This window comes from Pollachius pollachius, assembly GCF_949987615.1.
Source record: "Pollachius pollachius genome assembly, chromosome: 6".
NCBI lineage: Eukaryota > Metazoa > Chordata > Actinopteri > Gadiformes > Gadidae > Pollachius > Pollachius pollachius.
The window spans coordinates 14,623,271-14,639,157 of NC_136939.1; the positions used below are offsets into that span (position 1 = coordinate 14,623,271).

The following is a 15,887-nucleotide window of genomic DNA, read 5'->3' on the forward strand; positions in this document are numbered from 1 at the left end:
ATTCCCACTGTAGACACAAAGTCTAATACTAAGGCCATGCCAATCAACTGACTTCGTCATTGTGTAGATTCCTTTAACTGTCTTGCAGCCATGTCCACTCCACCCATAGTGTATTGCATTTTAACTGGTCCCTCCCACCATGGCCAATCCTAAATTCTCCACGATGGTCACCCCCCCTCACCGTTGTTTCCTTTGTATTAACCCACGATGTGAAAGTTTCCCAATAAGAAGCATGGAAAGTCATCGTCTCATTGAATGTATGCTTGGTAACTTTGCTGCCTATATCTTCCCATGACCATGCTTTCAAATTTAATAAAATATTTTGCTATCCGAAGTTTTCTAAAAATAAGTAGTTCATCACAGAGACATCAATTATTAACAATAAAAACAGAAATATATATTTTATATACAAATATCAAAAGGTTTGAAAGCGTCTTTAATCGTGATTAAAAACCTCAATGCATTCATTTCATCACATACAGGATTAAAGTGTCAAAGCACCCCTTTGCCCTTGTGCTGCTTGGACATGTGGCGACGCAAACTGCTGGCGCGACTGTAGCTGACGTTGCACTGGTGACACACACAGGGCTTCTCCCCGGAGTGAATCCTCTTGTGGATCTTCAGGCTACAGCTCTGACTGAAGCGCTTCGTGCATTGGTCACACCTGTAAGGCTTCTCCCCTGAGTGAATACTCATGTGCTGCTTCAGGTCGTAGCTCCGTCTGAAGCCCTTCATGCATTGGTCACACCTGTAGGGCTTCTCCCCAGAATGAATCCTCATGTGGATCTTCAGGCTAAAGCCCGAACTGTAGACCTTCATGCATTCGTCACACCTGTAGGACTTCTTCCTGGATTGAACTGGACTGAATTTGTGACTGGACATGTGGGAAGAGCCAGGAGCGTCCGGATAAAGACTATCCGAGGTGGCGCCGTGCTGTGTGCTGCAGTCTTTAATGTCATTGCAGTCTTCTGCAGAGAGGAAAACAAAGACAGAGTTAGGAATTTTATTAATTCATTATTAGTTTGTATAAACTTACCATCAAGGGTTTAGAATGTGTACTGCAATCAACCAAACGCCCACTCGCTCGTTAAATTCTCCGGCTCTCCTTTACACTAGGGGCCTGGGTGGGTAAACTCCAGAGGGGCAGATTCTGGCAGTTACGTTCCTACATACTGCCCCTCAGGGTGTAATCCGGAGGATGTCTGGCTTAAAGTGCATGTGAGAGAGGGCTACCTGTAAGTTGATCAGCTAACAATTATACGTTTTCAATTTATTTATTATTTGAAAATGATAAAACACCACATGTGGCCTCCGTCTTGATAACCTATTGGGCACTGAGGTGTTTTTTCATTTTTGAAATGCTCTCAAATTTTACTCATGTTTTGGCAGGGCTCTGGTCGTTTCAAAAGAGGTCCAGGCTTTCAGCGCAGGAAGAATCGAGTACATCCACAGAAGATCCAGATTGTTTGCTTGCTTGCATGGCTGCAATGGTTATTACTTACCTACAGGTGGGATGCATCCACCAATATCCGCTTCGTCCTTGATCAAAATGTTGTCTGGAATCTCCTGCTTTCCACATTAAGAGGGAAAACACACACACACACAACATATTCTTGCATTTGCACAGAAAAGTTGCCAATCCCCACGACAAATTGAATCATAAAGGTGTTTGCTCTCTATGGTATGTGCTGGAGTTGTAACAGAGTAAGCCTCACTTTTGGATGGTAAATGAGAAGGGGAATTTTCAACCTGAACAGCCAGCTCCTTGCGGCAATCCAACCTCTCGCCACAGTCCAGGCTCTTGGCCACGCTGTTATGTGCAGACAGAGAGTTCAGGGCCTCCAGTTCGGATGCGGTGAAAAGGGTGTCATGGTCTTCCACCACTAGTTGCCCCCCCCCTTGTCGGTGGACACTCAGGATCCGCAACTCCGCGTTTTGACTGGACACGTGGGAGGAGCCAGGGGCATCCACATGGAGACTCTCCAAGGTGGCTCTGCTTTGCGAGATGCGGTCTCCAAAGGCATTGCAGTCTTCTGAAAAAAGGAAAAATAAAGACACAAAGTCATTATTTGAACAAAACTGTACAAGTCTTTGTACAAGTCTGTGGTACTATTTAAAAATAGAATATGTAACGTTGACAGGCTTCAGGTTTAAAATATGAACTTCAGACACAAATTCACAGTTTCGGAGAGAGACGTCTCCTCCAGCCCCCTCCTCCCTAGACTTGAAGCTCAAGCGGGTGTCAAGGTCGAGGACACTGAACGAACACCAGTGCAAAATGAGCTGAGCACAAAATTACAAGTAAGACATGAGACAACGTGCCATTCCCTGTAAGCTGATCATCGAACATATATACATTTTGAACTAATTTATGTTTGAGAATGAAAAACCAGGTCATGTGGCCTCCGTCTTGAACCCCTTCTGTCCTCTTGACTGTTTCCAACTTTGAAATGTAACTCTCAAGTTTTACTTGTGTTTAATCAGGGCTCTGGTCATGATGCATTTCCAAAAGAGGACCAGCCTTTTAGTGCAGATAGAATCTAGTAGGCAGCCTAGACTCTATGCTGCAATATATATGACTCACCTGCTGGCCTGAATCCACTGATATCCTCTTCAATCTTGATTAAAATTATTCCAGGGGTCTCCTGCTTGTCATAAAGAGGGAAACACACACAAGATATTCTTGCATTTGCATGGAAAAGTTGTCCACCCCCATTCTAGACACATTGAATCATTAAGGTGTGTTCTTTCCATGTGTATGTTGTGCCTACCTCTGCTGGGCTTGTAACTGACAAAGCCTCACTTTTGGATGGTGAATGAAAAGGGGAATGTCCAACCGCCTTGTGGTCCATCAGGGGCTTTAGGCCTGATGATGAAGAATACATTCTTGATCAAGACAATTCAGAATTCATGAAATGGGCATAGCGTCAAATTAAATTAGGCATGTGTTGTGAAATAACCTGCTTCTCCGATATAAATCTTTATTAATAGTTCATTATGAATCATGACTATTATACCCATTTCCTTTTAATACAAATGTCACAATTAATAGTACCCCCCGAACTGTCCTGTTTTCCACCCATTATTCGGAACACATCTCACCATTTTCCATTAATTTAGTCCGTAGTTTGCTGATGTTGGCTCGAGCCAGGGCAAAACGACTTGCCGCACGCGAGGCATTCGATCTTGTTTGAAGCCGCAAAGAAAACAGTTCACTCCTCATCACCTTCATCCTCGTCCTCAGCAATTCGTTTTCTTTGCGGCTCTGAGTTATTTGTAAGCGAAGAGAAGCCGACCCTTCCGAGAACAGTTGGCTAATTTCAGATACAGCCGATTTCGCAAGTACGTCCATTATGGACGACAGCTGTTCTTCCAAAGTTGAACCGCACGGTGACATGTTTATTAACCTATTTTTACCTGACTACCGGCGAGAGGTAACAGTTACTGATATCAAACGGAACCCTGTGATGTCGCTTGATCCTAGAACGGCAAGCGTCCAATGGCCTCTTCCTGTATATTACCGGAAATACTGGAAAAACAATATCGATGAGTAAATGGGAGTACGCGTACCCGTAGGGGTACTTTAGAGTACTGCAGGGGGTAATCCTAAGAAAAAAGGGGAGAAATTAGCACAGGCCCGTTTTTCACTAAATTGTTTGTTTTTGTAGCCTGTTAATGTTAATGTTTACACTGCCAAATAGAACGCACATGCATTATTTATGGTCATTAAAAAATAAGATCTCCCAAAAATATTTAGTGCTTGTTAAGGGGGTACTCAGCCGAAAAAATGGGGGGGGGGGGGGGGGTACATGTACATATAGGCCCATATATAAATCTGTATAAGCATATCAGTGGAAGCACTGCTGGGATGAGTTATTATTTACATTTACATTTAGGGCATTCAGCAGACGCTTTTATCCAAAGCGACTTACAATAAGTGCATTTGTTACAATAAGTACATTTGTCATAAGAAGTGAAACAATATATCGCTGTCGGTACAGTAAAGATGTTCATAGAACCAAGTGCAAGTATTACAATCGCTAGGCTAACCCATTCCCCGTGTAAAGCAATGATAGCAGCTACTGTAGATGCTACACAATTAAGTACCTTGAATAAGTGCAATGTACAAGTGCCAGGACGTAAAACATTCAATGGTGGCTGTGCATTGGTTTCTATGCAGAGTCGAGGTGAACTCTGAACAGGTGAGTTTTGAGTCTTTTGCGGAAGCTGGTGAGCGACTCTGCGGTCCTGACATCGGTAGGGAGCTCGTTCCACCACTGAGGTCCCAAAACAGAGAAAAGTTGTGACTTCGCTGATCGACCTTTGCTTGCTCTTAGCGATGGCGGTACCAGACGTCCAGCTGAGGTAGTTGAGCGGAGGGGTCGAGCTGGGGTGTGAGGCTTTACTAATGCTTGGAGGTAGGCAGGGGCAGTTCCATCGACTGCCTTGTATGCCAGTACCATCATCTTGAATCTGATGCGAGCTATTACGAGAGCCAGTGGAGGTCTCGGGAGAGGGGGGTTACATGTGAGAACTTTGGTAGGTTGAACACGAGGCGCGCTGCCGCATTCTGGATGCGCTGCAAGGGTTTAATCGCAGAGGCAGGGAGTCCAGCCAGGAGCGAGTTGCAGTATTCGAGGCGGGAGATGACCAGTGATTGGACTAGAACCTGAGCTGCTTCCCTTGTGAGGAAGGGCCGGATCCTGCGGATGTTGTAAAGTGCAAATCTGCAGGATCGGGCCACCGCAGTGATGTTTGCGGTGCAGCATAGCTGAATGTCCAACACTACACCAAGGTTTTTGGCAGTTGGAGAAGGAGATACAGTGATGTTCTCAACAGTGACCAGTAAGTCCATGTGTGGGCAATCTTTTCCTGGTATTAGGAGGAGCTCAGTCTTGTTGAGGTAATTATCACCTTAATAGAGGTATTCATTAATTTAACAATTTAAAGATGAATAAGCCTGCTTTTAGAAAAAACAGCGAACTTATTTCTTTAACGTGCGACGTGAGACAGCTGAGCTACCGTACATTGATTTGTTTTTGTCGTAAACTAGGTTCTACTGGCTGGGAAAGACACATTAAGGTGCGCAAGGCAGAACAGCACCTCCGCGAGTCCCACCGAGGCAATGACCCCCCTCATGTGTGAGAGGTTATTCTTTATGCAGTGAGTATTGACATTTTCTGTTGTTGATTGCAATTGCATGGCAAGCTGCATATTTATATGCAATAAATATTTTTCGAAATAATCTCTAAAGATGGAATGTGGAATCTACCAGAATTATCTAAATAATCAACCACAATATTCCTAGTGACTGAGAAGACGGCGTCTATGCTCTTAAATTGTGTGTGTCCAGGGTCAAGTTACCGCAGTCCACAGGTGACAGCCAGGCCGCAAATTGTAGGGCAGGTGGGGGGCTGTTGTACTCATCTTGACCAATTTTATGGTAATGAGGGCATTCAACTCTTCTGAGGTAATATGTTTGGAGGCTCGAACCCAACCAGAAGTTGGGTAATCGAAAGATGTTAAGATAGTTTATATTTGGATTCCCACTATAGCCACAAAGACAAATACTAAGGCCTTGGCAATCAACTGAATTCTTCGTTGTGTAGATCCTTTAACTGTCCAGTTGACCCATAGTTTATTGCAATTTAACTTGGTCTCTCCCACTGTGGCTGACTTCAGCCATGGCCAATCCTAAATTCTCCACGATGGTCCCTCCCCCTCACTATTGTTTCCTTTGTATTAACCCACAATGTGAAAGTTTCCCAATAAGGAACATGTATAGCCATGGTCTCATTGAATGTAAGCTTGATAACTTTGTGTGTCAAAAAATTATTATTGATGTCTGTGTGATGAGTGAAAATATATGTATATATATATTTTTTATTACATACAGGATGAAGGTGTCAATCAAAGTGTCCCGGTGACCCATGTCAAAGCTCCCGATTGCCCGTGTGCATTGATCATGTGCCCACGCAAATGTCTCGGGTCGCTGAAGCTGGCCTTGCACTTAAGACACATGCAGGGCTTCTCCCCGGAGTGAATCCTCATGTGAATCTTAAGGTCGTAGCTCTGTCTGAATTCTTTCATTCATTGGTCACACCTGTAGGGCTCTTCCGTGGAGTGAATCCTCATGTGGACTTTCAGGCTAGAGCTCCATCGGAAGGCCTTCCAGCATTGATCTCACTTGTAGGGCTTCTCCCCAGAGTGAATCCTCATGTGGGTCTTCAGGTCGGAGCTCCGTTTGAAGCCCTTGATGCATTGGTCACACCTGTAAGGCTTCTCCCTGGAGTGAATCCTCATATGGGTCTTCAGGGAGCAGCTCTGACTGAAGCCCTTCATGCATTGGTCACACCTGTAGGGCTTCTCCCTGGAGTGAATCCTCATGTGGGTCTTCAGGCTAATGCTCTGACTGAAGCACTTCATGCATTGGTCACACCTGTAGGGCTTCTCCCCGGAGTGAACCCTCATGTGGATCTTCAGGTCGTAGCTCCGTTTGAAGCCCTTCATGCATTGGTCACAGCTGTAGGGCTTCTCAGTGGAGTGAATGCTCATGTGGGTCTTCAGGCTAAAGCTCTGACTGAAGCGCTTCATGCATTGGTCACACCTATAGGGCTTCTCCCCAGAGTGAATCCTCATGTGCATCTTCAGACTACAGCTCTGACTGAAGCCCTTCATGCATTGGTCACACCTGTAGGGCTTCTCCCTGGAGTGAATCCTCATGTGAATCTTCAGGTGGCCGCTCTGACTGAAGTGCTTCATGCATTGGTCACACTTGTAGGGCTTCTCCCCAGAGTGAATCCTCATGTGGGTCTTCAGTTCGCTTCTCCGTTTGAAGCCCTTCATGCATTTCTCACACCTGTAGGGCTTCTCCCTGGAGTGAACTGGACTGAACATGTGGGAGGAGCCAGGGGCATCGGGATGCAGACTATCCGGGGTGGCGCCGTGCTGTGTGCTGCAGTCTCTAATGTCACTGCAGTCTTCTGCAGAGAGAAAAACAAAGACACAGATAAAGTAATTGTATTAATTCATTATTACTTTGTACACACTCATCAAGGGTTAAAAAGGTGTACTGCAGGCAACAACACGCCCACTCGCTCATAAATTCTCTGGCTCTCCTTTACACTAGGGGCCTGGGTGGGTAAACTCCAGAGGGGCAGATTCTGGCAGTTAGGTTCCCACATACTGCCCCTCAGGGTGTAATCTTAAAGTGCATGTGTGAAAGGGCTACCTGTAAATTTTTAATTTATTTATTATTTGAAAATGATAAAACAGCACTTGTGGCATCCATCTGGATAACCTATTGGGCACTGAGGTCCAATCTTTGAAATGCTCTCAAGTTTTACTTATGTTTTAGCAGGGCTCTGGTCGTTTCAAAAGAGGTCCAGGCATTTCAGCGCAGGAAGAATCGAGTACATCCACAGAAGATCCAGGTTGTTTGCTTGCTTGCATGGCTACAATGGTTAGTACTTACCTACAGGGGGGATGCATCCACTAATATCCTCTTCCTCCTTGATGTTGTCTTGGGTCTCCTGCTTTCCACATTAAGATGGAAACACACACACAACATATTCTTGCGTTTGCACAGAAAAGTTGTCAATCACCACTAAGGACAAATCATAAAAGGTGTTTGCTCTCTATGGTATGTGCTGGAGTTGTAACAGAGTAAGCCTCACTTTTGTATGGTAAATGAGAAGGGGAATTTTCAACCTGAACAGCCAGCTCCTTGCGGCAATCCAACCACTCGCCACAGTCAAGGATCTTCGCCACGCTGCAGTCCACAGACAGCGAGTTCAGGGCCTCCACTTCGGAAGCGGTGAAGAGGGTGTCATGGCCTTCCACCACCAGTTGCCCCCCCCCTTGTGCGTGGACACTCAGGATCCGCAGCTCTGTGTTTTGACTGGACACGTGGGAGGAGCCAGGGGCATCCACATGGAGACTCTCCAAGGTGGCTGCACTCTGCGTGCTGCGGTCTCCAAAGGCATCGCAGTCTTCTGAAAAAAGGAAAAATAAAGACAAAGTCATTATTTGAACAAAACTGTACTTTGTTCAAGTCAACAAAACTATTTAAAAATACAATATGTAACATTGACAGTTAGGGTTCAAAATATGTACTGCAAACACAAATTCACAGTTTCGGAGGGAGACGTCTCCTCCAGCCCCCTCCTCCCTAGACTTGAAGCTCAAGCGGGTGTCAAGGTCGAGGACACTGAACGAATACCAGCGCAAAATGAGCTGAGCACAACACTACATGTGAGACAATTATTGTATTTGAACAATAACAAGGGACAACGTGCAATTCCCTGTAAACTGATCATTGAACATATATACGATTTGAATTTATTCATGTTTGAGAATGATAAACCAGGTCACGTGGCATCCTTCCTGAACTCCTTTGGCGTCTTGACTGTTTCCATCTTTGAAATGTAACTCTCAAGTTTTACTTGTGTTTAATCAGGGCTCTGGTCATGATGCGTTTCCAAAAGAGGACCAGCCTTTTAGTGCAGGTAGAATCTAGTAGGCAGCCTAGACTCTATGCTGCAATATATATGACTCACCTGCTGGCCTGCATCCACTGATATCCTCTTCAATCTTGTTTAAAATTATGTTTGGGGTCTCCTGCTTGTCGTAAAGAGGGAAACACAAAAGACATATTCTTGCACTTTCACGGAAAAGTTGTCAACCCCCATTCTAGACACATTGAATCATAAAGGTATGTGCTTGCTATGTGTATGTTGCGCCTACCTCTGCTGTTCTTGTAACAGAGGAAGCCTCACTTTTGGATGGTGAATGAAAAGGGGAATGTCCAACCGCCTTGTGGTCCATCAGGGGTTTTAGGCCTGATGATGATGAGGAAGAATACATCACATCCAAGCCTATTCAGTGTTTAGGAAATGGTAATATCGTCAAATTATGAATCATGATTATTATGACTATTTCCTTTTGCTACAAATGTAACAATTAATAGTACCCCCTGAACAGTCCTGTTTTCCACCCATTTGTCGGAACTCAACCCACTATTTCCCTGTGATGTAGTTCGTGGTTTGCAGATGTTGTCTCGAGTCAGGGCAAAACGACTTGCCGTACCCGATGCTTTCGATCTTGTTTGAAGCCGCAGAGAAAACAGCTCACTCCTCATCTCCCTCATCATCGTCCTCAGCGCTTCGTTTTCTTCGCGGCTCTGAGTAATTTGTAACTGAAGAGTAGCCGATCCGTCCGAGAACAGTTGGCTAATTTCAGATACAGCCGCTTTCGCAAGTACGTCCATTATGGATGAAAGCTTTTCTTCCATAGTTGAGCCGCACGGTGACATGTTTATTAACATATTTAACTCGACTACCGGCAAGTGGTAACTGATATAAAAATAAATCCTGTGACGTCGATTTATCCCAGAACGGCATGCGCCCAATGGCCACTTCCGGTATATTACCGTAATGTCTGGAAAACAACATCGAAGAGGAAATGGGGGTACGCGTTCTGCAGTTTAATGAAGCACAGGCCCATGTTTTACACTATATTGCGAGTATTCAAACGCATATACATTATTTATGTTGATCAAAAATTTTTTTTTTTTCGTGCTTATGGAACCCTCGGGCAGCAGTAGAGTCAGATATGGATGAGTGTTCGTAAGGAGGGTAAAAATAAAGTGACAACACAGTGATTAACTGGAGGAGCCACGGGTCACTTTTAGATTGACTATATTGAACTATGTAGAAATAAATAAAATAGATTTGAGTTCAGTGCAATCAAGAATATTCAGCATTTTTCACAGTATAGACCATAACATTAGGTCAGAAAACAACTCTCTTTAAACACCATTTAATGTCGGACGAATAAAAATAAGAAAATAAATTCCTTGGAAATATTCCTTTAAGATTAGTTTTCCTTTAAGTTCAGTTTTTGTTCATTTATGGTGCGGTCCGTTCAGCATGCGTTAACAAAATGGGAGTGTCAGCTTCAGTGGTCAAAAATCAAGGGCCCTCTACGAATAGTCGAATATGATTTTCCGAAGATGGACTACAATAAACGCTCTTTCGATTCATGCGTTCTTATCGTATTGATTTCAGTCAGGTTGTCGCCAACAGTGAGAATCACTTAGGTCGGACTTGGCCAACGGGCAGTGTTGGGAAGGATACTTTTAAAATGTATCCAGTTACAGAACACATGCCCAAAAATGTAATGTGTCACGTATTCCGTTACATCACTCAATCTGAGTATTGTATTCTGAATACTTGGATTACTTCCACATTGAATTGCATTTTATACGTTTAGGAATGCGGCATCAAATCCTGCTACCTAAACAGGCCTATTCTGTTCTATTGTGTTCTCTGGTGTGTGCGAAAGATATTTGCTATTACATCAACAAAAAAAAACACTGAGCTAAGTGCATAGATGTAGCCTATAAAATCACCTTAAAATAACCAGCGGGCTGCACTCGTTGTGATATTGATTTGTTTCATACAGTTGTGGACCAGTTTAACTCCTTTTCCCTCATCCTGGTGCTGAATGTGTTAAATGCTTGAGCATTTTTATTTGTGTTTTCCAGCATACGTTTTATGTGGGTGTCATTTTCACCCGACGGTCCGACAATGTGCTGCTAGTCTTGGAGTTACCGCTAATCAAACAATAATTCCCATAATGAGCGGGTGCCTGTTACGTCCAAACCCCGTACCAGGGTTCGTTTTGAAGCAAACCGAGACCAGCTCTTCTGGGAGGTCTCGGCCGGCTGATTTGGTTCCCATCAAAGTAAGGTGGTTGCATTCACACCAACGCAAACGTACCGAACCAAGGGACCAAATTCGTTTAGTGCGCACTAAATGCTGTCGGTGGGAAAGCACGAATAAACTCGTGAAACAGAAGTATCGTCATGTAATCTATTGGCTTCAACATTGTAACTGTATTCTAAATACCAACAATTTAAATTGTAACTTTAACGGAATACAGTGAGTTATAATTTATATTCTGAATATGTAACGCCGGTACATGTGTTCCGTTACTCCCCAACACTGCCAACGGGCATGTTGCACACTTGAATCACATGGGAAAAAAAGAGGCTGCACTTAGATGTTGAAATTAATAGCCCCCGGTAGTCTTTCTTAAATGTGAGGTTTGCCTTTTATTTTCTTATGGGGTAAATAATGGGCTTACTAACCAGCAGTAAATGAAATTAAAATTTCTATTCAAATAATTCTGTTTCTGGAATGGGTATCCATTCGTATACATTTTCTTTCCTTCTCCTCTCTTCTGCTTTACCGCGTCTCTAATGCGTCTTTGCGTAGTCTGTGAACATTCGTCTGTGGCATGTTGCTTTAAATATTGCCACCGTAAAGGATTATGGGTTACAAACATCTCCTTTCCTTTCGTAAAGGTTGGTCAGGAGTAACCTATGCTAAAGTTTGGTTAAAGGTTGCATCAAGGGACCTTTTCTAAGCATTATTTGAATTCAAACAACCTTACCTCCAAGTATTTCCGGTTTATCCGGAAATACTTGGGAAAGGAAATTTCCTAAGCAATAAACACAATCTGTAGGGGCCTCTGTAGACTCGGTCCACTCCTTTGGATCAGGAGGTATGTTCACTAGCTCGCCACCCCTTCGTCAAGGGGAATTCGATCCATATTAGAGAGAGAGTTTCCAAGGACTCCAAAAAACGATTTTTAGGATATTATAACTCTAGTTCTATGATTGTAGGCGTAGCCGTCTAGGCTTCGCCTTATGGGCTTGTCCCGTGCACGTGCTCGCGCGCACTGAAGATTTCAACTATGCACCAATCAACGTGGGCAACGCCTGCATTTCCCACGGCACCGTGTATATAACGCGGCGCATACGGCCGCTCATCCTCCACGCTATTCTTTCAGCATTTGGAGGGTACAGCACGTGGGAAAATAGACGGCTATGCCTACAATCATAGAACTAGAGTAATAATATCATTACTATTGTTCTATTTCATGCAGGCTACGACGTCTAGGCTTCGCCTTATGGGCTAAGGCAAAGCTGCAAGCGGAACCCAATCAATGAACTCCTGCTGGACCCCAGTCAAAAAACTTAAGTCACCAGGGCACATCAGACTCAAAGTAGCCGAGGATGTGCAAAACACAACAGCTTAATAAAAAACGAATTCCTCCTAGATCAAGCAAGGCGATGATCAAGAGGAAAAAGTGAGCCTGTAAAAACTCTGGCTCAATCCGTGCTTCATGGAATCCATGAAAAGGAAAAGAAAAACAGTAATGCAGTTTCGACTAGGTCCGCTACCGCCGGGGGCGGAGCTATGGAGTCCAAGTCTCCAATAAGGAACTACTCTTGTCCGTTTCTTATTTGAAAAAACGGCGGGAGTGCTATACTGGCAGACGAATCCAACTCGTCAACTGGCGATACAATAGGAACCCCTCTAGTCCGCTTTTCATTCGAAAAACGGCGGGAGAGAAATACTGGCAGTCAAATCCAACTCGCCAGCCGGCGAGAGGATATTAATGATGCCGCTTAAAAGAACATGACTATATTCTTAAGCTGTAGAAGGGGCCCCGGACTCCAAGACAGAGTGGACATGTAAAAACGGACAAAGGGGCCAAGGGAAGACCAAGACGCAGATGTCTTCCACCGAAACGCCTCTGAGTAGAGCCGTTGAAGCGGCCACGCCCCGTGTCGAGTGAGCTTTAACGCCCAGCGGAGGCGCTAAGCCCTGCCGAGAGTAGGCTAAGCAAACGCCCTCACATATCCAGCGAGAAAACCGCTGTTTAGAGAGAGCGCGGCCCCTGCCAGCGTCGCTATAACACACAAACAACTGTTGTGTGGAGCGGAACGCAGCCGAGCGTTTCACGTACATAGCCAGCGCCCGTACCGGGCACAGGAGATGCAAATCCCCCTCCGCCTCACTAGAATGAGGCGGGGGGTGAAAAGCCTTAAGCACAATATCTCTCGACCGCAAACAACTGTTAATGTTCTTTGGGAGGAACGCAGGATTAGGTCTGAGCAGCGCAAAGGAGCTGTCCTCGTTAAGTAACTAGCAGCTTGGGCTGACAGACAGAGCGGTCAACTCACCGGCCCGCTTGGCAGAGACCAAAGCCAATAAGATCGCCGCCTTAAAGGACAGGGCACCCAAAGGGGCCTGAGGCAGATGCTCGAAAAGGTCCCTGGACAACCCGCGCAACACGGTGGGGAGATCCCAGCGCGGTGTAAGCACGCGCGAAACAGGACTAACACGTCTAGACCCACGCAAGAATCTCTTGACCAGTTGACCAGACTGAAGATTGGTCTACCATCACAGCCTGCATGGCCAGTCGAAACGGCTGCCGCATAGACCTCGATAGTGGAGAAGGCCAAACCTTTTTCCTTTAAGTACTGCACCAACGCAAGCACGCTTCCCACCTCGCATTGAGATGGGACAGCGTGGTCACATCAATTAAAGAAAGCGCCCCACTTCGCCACATAGAGGGAAGAAGTAGAAGGTGCACGAGCACTCTGGATAGTGTTGATAACCGCTTCAGGCAAACCTTTGCCCTGCAGGATCAACCACTGAGGAGCCAAATCAACAGCGGTCCGATACATCGGGTGGGTGGTGCACTGTCCCGTGGGCCTGTGAAAGCGCATCCGATCTGAACGGTAACGGCCACGGCGCCGTCCGTGAGAGCGCCGCTAGCTCTGGAAACCACAGAGCTGAGCGGTTCTCCGGAGCCACCATAATAAGGGACAATCTCTCCTCTCTGACCCGTTCCAGAAGAGGAAGGATCAGCAGGAGCGGGGGAAATGCATACAAGAGAGCCTGCGGCCAAGGTGTGTGTGCCAACGCATCCACCCCTGACGCGGGAAGATCCCGAGGGTTGAGAGAGAACCACCACCTGCAGTGTGTGTTCTCCCTGGACGCGAACAGGTCCACCTGAGCCGTCCCGAACCTCTGCCAGATCAGTCTGACAATGTCGGGATGTAACCGCCACTCGTCTCGGTGGGGACCCCAGCAAGACATGAGGTCCGCCTCGAAGTTCTGGGCGCCGCGATATGCAGGGCTCTTAGACTGAGGAGATACTGAGATACCAGAGCTCAACCGCCTTTCGGTGGAGAGCAGAGGAGCGCACTCACCCCTGTCTGTTTATGTAGGCTACGCCGCCACCGACACGCTGTCTGTCCTGATCAGAACGTGGCGGCCACGTACCAGGTGAAAGAAATGCAACAGCACTTTCCTCACAGCGGCGAGTTCCAACACTTTTATGTTTGCTGTGGGGGGCGTAAGCCACTCGCCTCTGACTGAGTGGGAGACGCACGTTACTCCCCAACCCGTCAACGAGGCGTCCATGAAGACCACTACGTAGGACGTCACTCTGCCCAGGGGAACACCCCTGAGAAGGGCGGGGGGGGGGTTCCCAATATCCCAGGTCTGATTACAGCGAACGGGGTACGAGGAGCACCCTGAGCTTGTGTCGCATGGGGTCCAACCGTTGGCGAGCAAACCACCGCTGGAGTCTGCGCATAAAGAGCAGACCCAGGGGAACCACGGGATGAGGGGCTGCCATCAGCCCTAACAGGCGCATGGTGGACAGTGCGCTCACGTTTCTGCAAAAGCAAAAAGCGGGAGAGTGCCAACAGGATGGCGTCTCGTCGAGGAGGCGAGAGCATCGCTGTTATGGTGGCTGAGTCTAGGCAAAGCCCCAAGAAGACTATCTGCCTGCTGGGGAGCGGGGAGCTCTTTTCCCAGTTGCTGGCAAAACCCAGGAAAGAGAGATGGTTTATCACAGTCATGGTGTCCCTTCTCGCAGCTTCCTCTGAATTGCTCAGAATAAGAAGGTCGTCGAGGTAGAAGAGAACCCTCTTCACTGACACCTTAGCGGTCCCAACGCCGTTTCCACACACTCTGAGAAGGTGCGCCGGGCCATGGAGTAGACGAATGGCAGGCGCATGTACTCGTACGCCACCCCCATAAAGGCAAGGCGGAGAAACTTCCTGTGCACCTGCCGAACAGGGACGTGGAAGTAAGCATCCTTGAGATCCAGGGATGTGAACCAGTCGCCCTCTCTCACACATCGGAGCAGCGCTCAGATAGTGGGCATTCTGAATTTCCTCGCGGCAACAAATCTGTTGAACACGCGAAGATCCAGGATAGGTCTCTTCTACCCTGACATCTTGGAAACCAGGTAGTAGCGGGAGTAAAACCCTAGGTGTAACTCATGGGGGGAGGGGTAGTGATGGCCCCCTTCTCCAAGAGACGGGCCACCTCTGCTGCCAGAGCTGTGCTTGCCGCTGGGTCCCGTAGCCTGGTCTCTACCAAACCCATAAAGGGTGGGGGACGGCGCTTGAACTGGATCATGGTCGTCTGGGCCATATGCCGTCTGGCCGAAACGGCTATCGGCTGGCATTGCTGGAGGATGGCACTGGAGAAGCGGGAAACCGCCAGCCATTTTGCGGCTTCCTCCAGGCCGTAAGCCTCCCTGCCAGCCGACAAGGAAACCAGGGGAGACGAGAGCAGGGCGAGGTTGTTGACCGCCACCGCAGATTGTGAGGCACAGACAAATCTGCTTCTGGAGGCAGTGGCTTCTCGTTAGGACGTCATCCGGCGCCCGGACAGAGAAGCGCTGCCAGGGGAGGCTCCAGGCGAGGGATCCCCCTTGCCTGAGTATCAGTCCACCCCTCCACCTCCGTGAAGTCGGAGAAGGCCTTCACCGGTGCCTTCAATGTAGAAGGGTCCCCACCCGCAGCGGTGAAAAAATGCTGAATGGGTGGGAACAGGGGGCACTGGGTAGCCCGCCAGGAGGAAGACAGGGTGCAAAAAGCACTCGCCCTGCATGGCATCCGACATGGGGCGAGAGGCGGGGCTCCAATTCAATTACACTACCACCTAGACAAACCCCAACCCTATACCCCACTCAATGTCTCTGCGGCAAAGGACCTAGGAGGGCACCAA

The 15,887-nt window shown here is 47.0% G+C and overlaps 2 protein-coding genes across 6 annotated transcripts; both read right to left on the bottom strand.

Annotated features, from left to right (window-relative positions):
• Window positions 1–492: 492 nt before the first annotated feature.
• Window positions 493–3,764, bottom strand: LOC307076679 (uncharacterized protein; the record flags this gene model as incomplete). Of its 3 annotated transcripts, none has more annotated exons than XM_079737762.1 (6): window positions 3,103–3,764; window positions 2,772–2,866; window positions 2,585–2,645; window positions 1,750–2,033; window positions 1,503–1,566; window positions 493–968 (listed from the first exon to the last, which is right to left on the bottom strand). In XM_079737762.1, the coding sequence occupies exons 1-6, from the start codon at window positions 3,395–3,397 to the stop codon at window positions 493–495; spliced, it is 1,275 nt and encodes a 424-aa protein (XP_079593888.1). In that variant the 5' UTR covers window positions 3,398–3,764. The 3 variants fall into 3 exon arrangements, with proteins under 3 accessions (XP_079593888.1, XP_079593889.1, XP_079593887.1); XM_079737763.1 differs by having other exon boundaries at window positions 1,503–1,563; window positions 2,585–2,648; XM_079737761.1 differs by having other exon boundaries at window positions 2,585–2,648.
• Window positions 3,765–5,720: 1,956 nt separating this feature from the next.
• On the bottom strand, window positions 5,721–9,369 carry LOC307076607 (uncharacterized protein). Of its 3 annotated transcripts, none has more exons than XM_079737660.1 (6): window positions 9,088–9,369; window positions 8,746–8,840; window positions 8,559–8,619; window positions 7,711–7,994; window positions 7,475–7,532; window positions 5,721–6,983 (listed from the first exon to the last, which is right to left on the bottom strand). In XM_079737660.1, exons 1-6 carry the CDS (start codon window positions 9,323–9,325, stop codon window positions 6,184–6,186), a joined length of 1,536 nt encoding a protein of 511 aa, XP_079593786.1. In that variant the 5' UTR covers window positions 9,326–9,369; the 3' UTR covers window positions 5,721–6,183. The 3 variants fall into 3 exon arrangements, with proteins under 3 accessions (XP_079593786.1, XP_079593785.1, XP_079593787.1); XM_079737659.1 differs by having other exon boundaries at window positions 8,559–8,622; XM_079737661.1 differs by lacking the exon at window positions 9,088–9,369 and adding an exon at window positions 9,019–9,078 and having other exon boundaries at window positions 8,559–8,622.
• Between the last annotated feature and the right edge of the window lie 6,518 nt (window positions 9,370–15,887).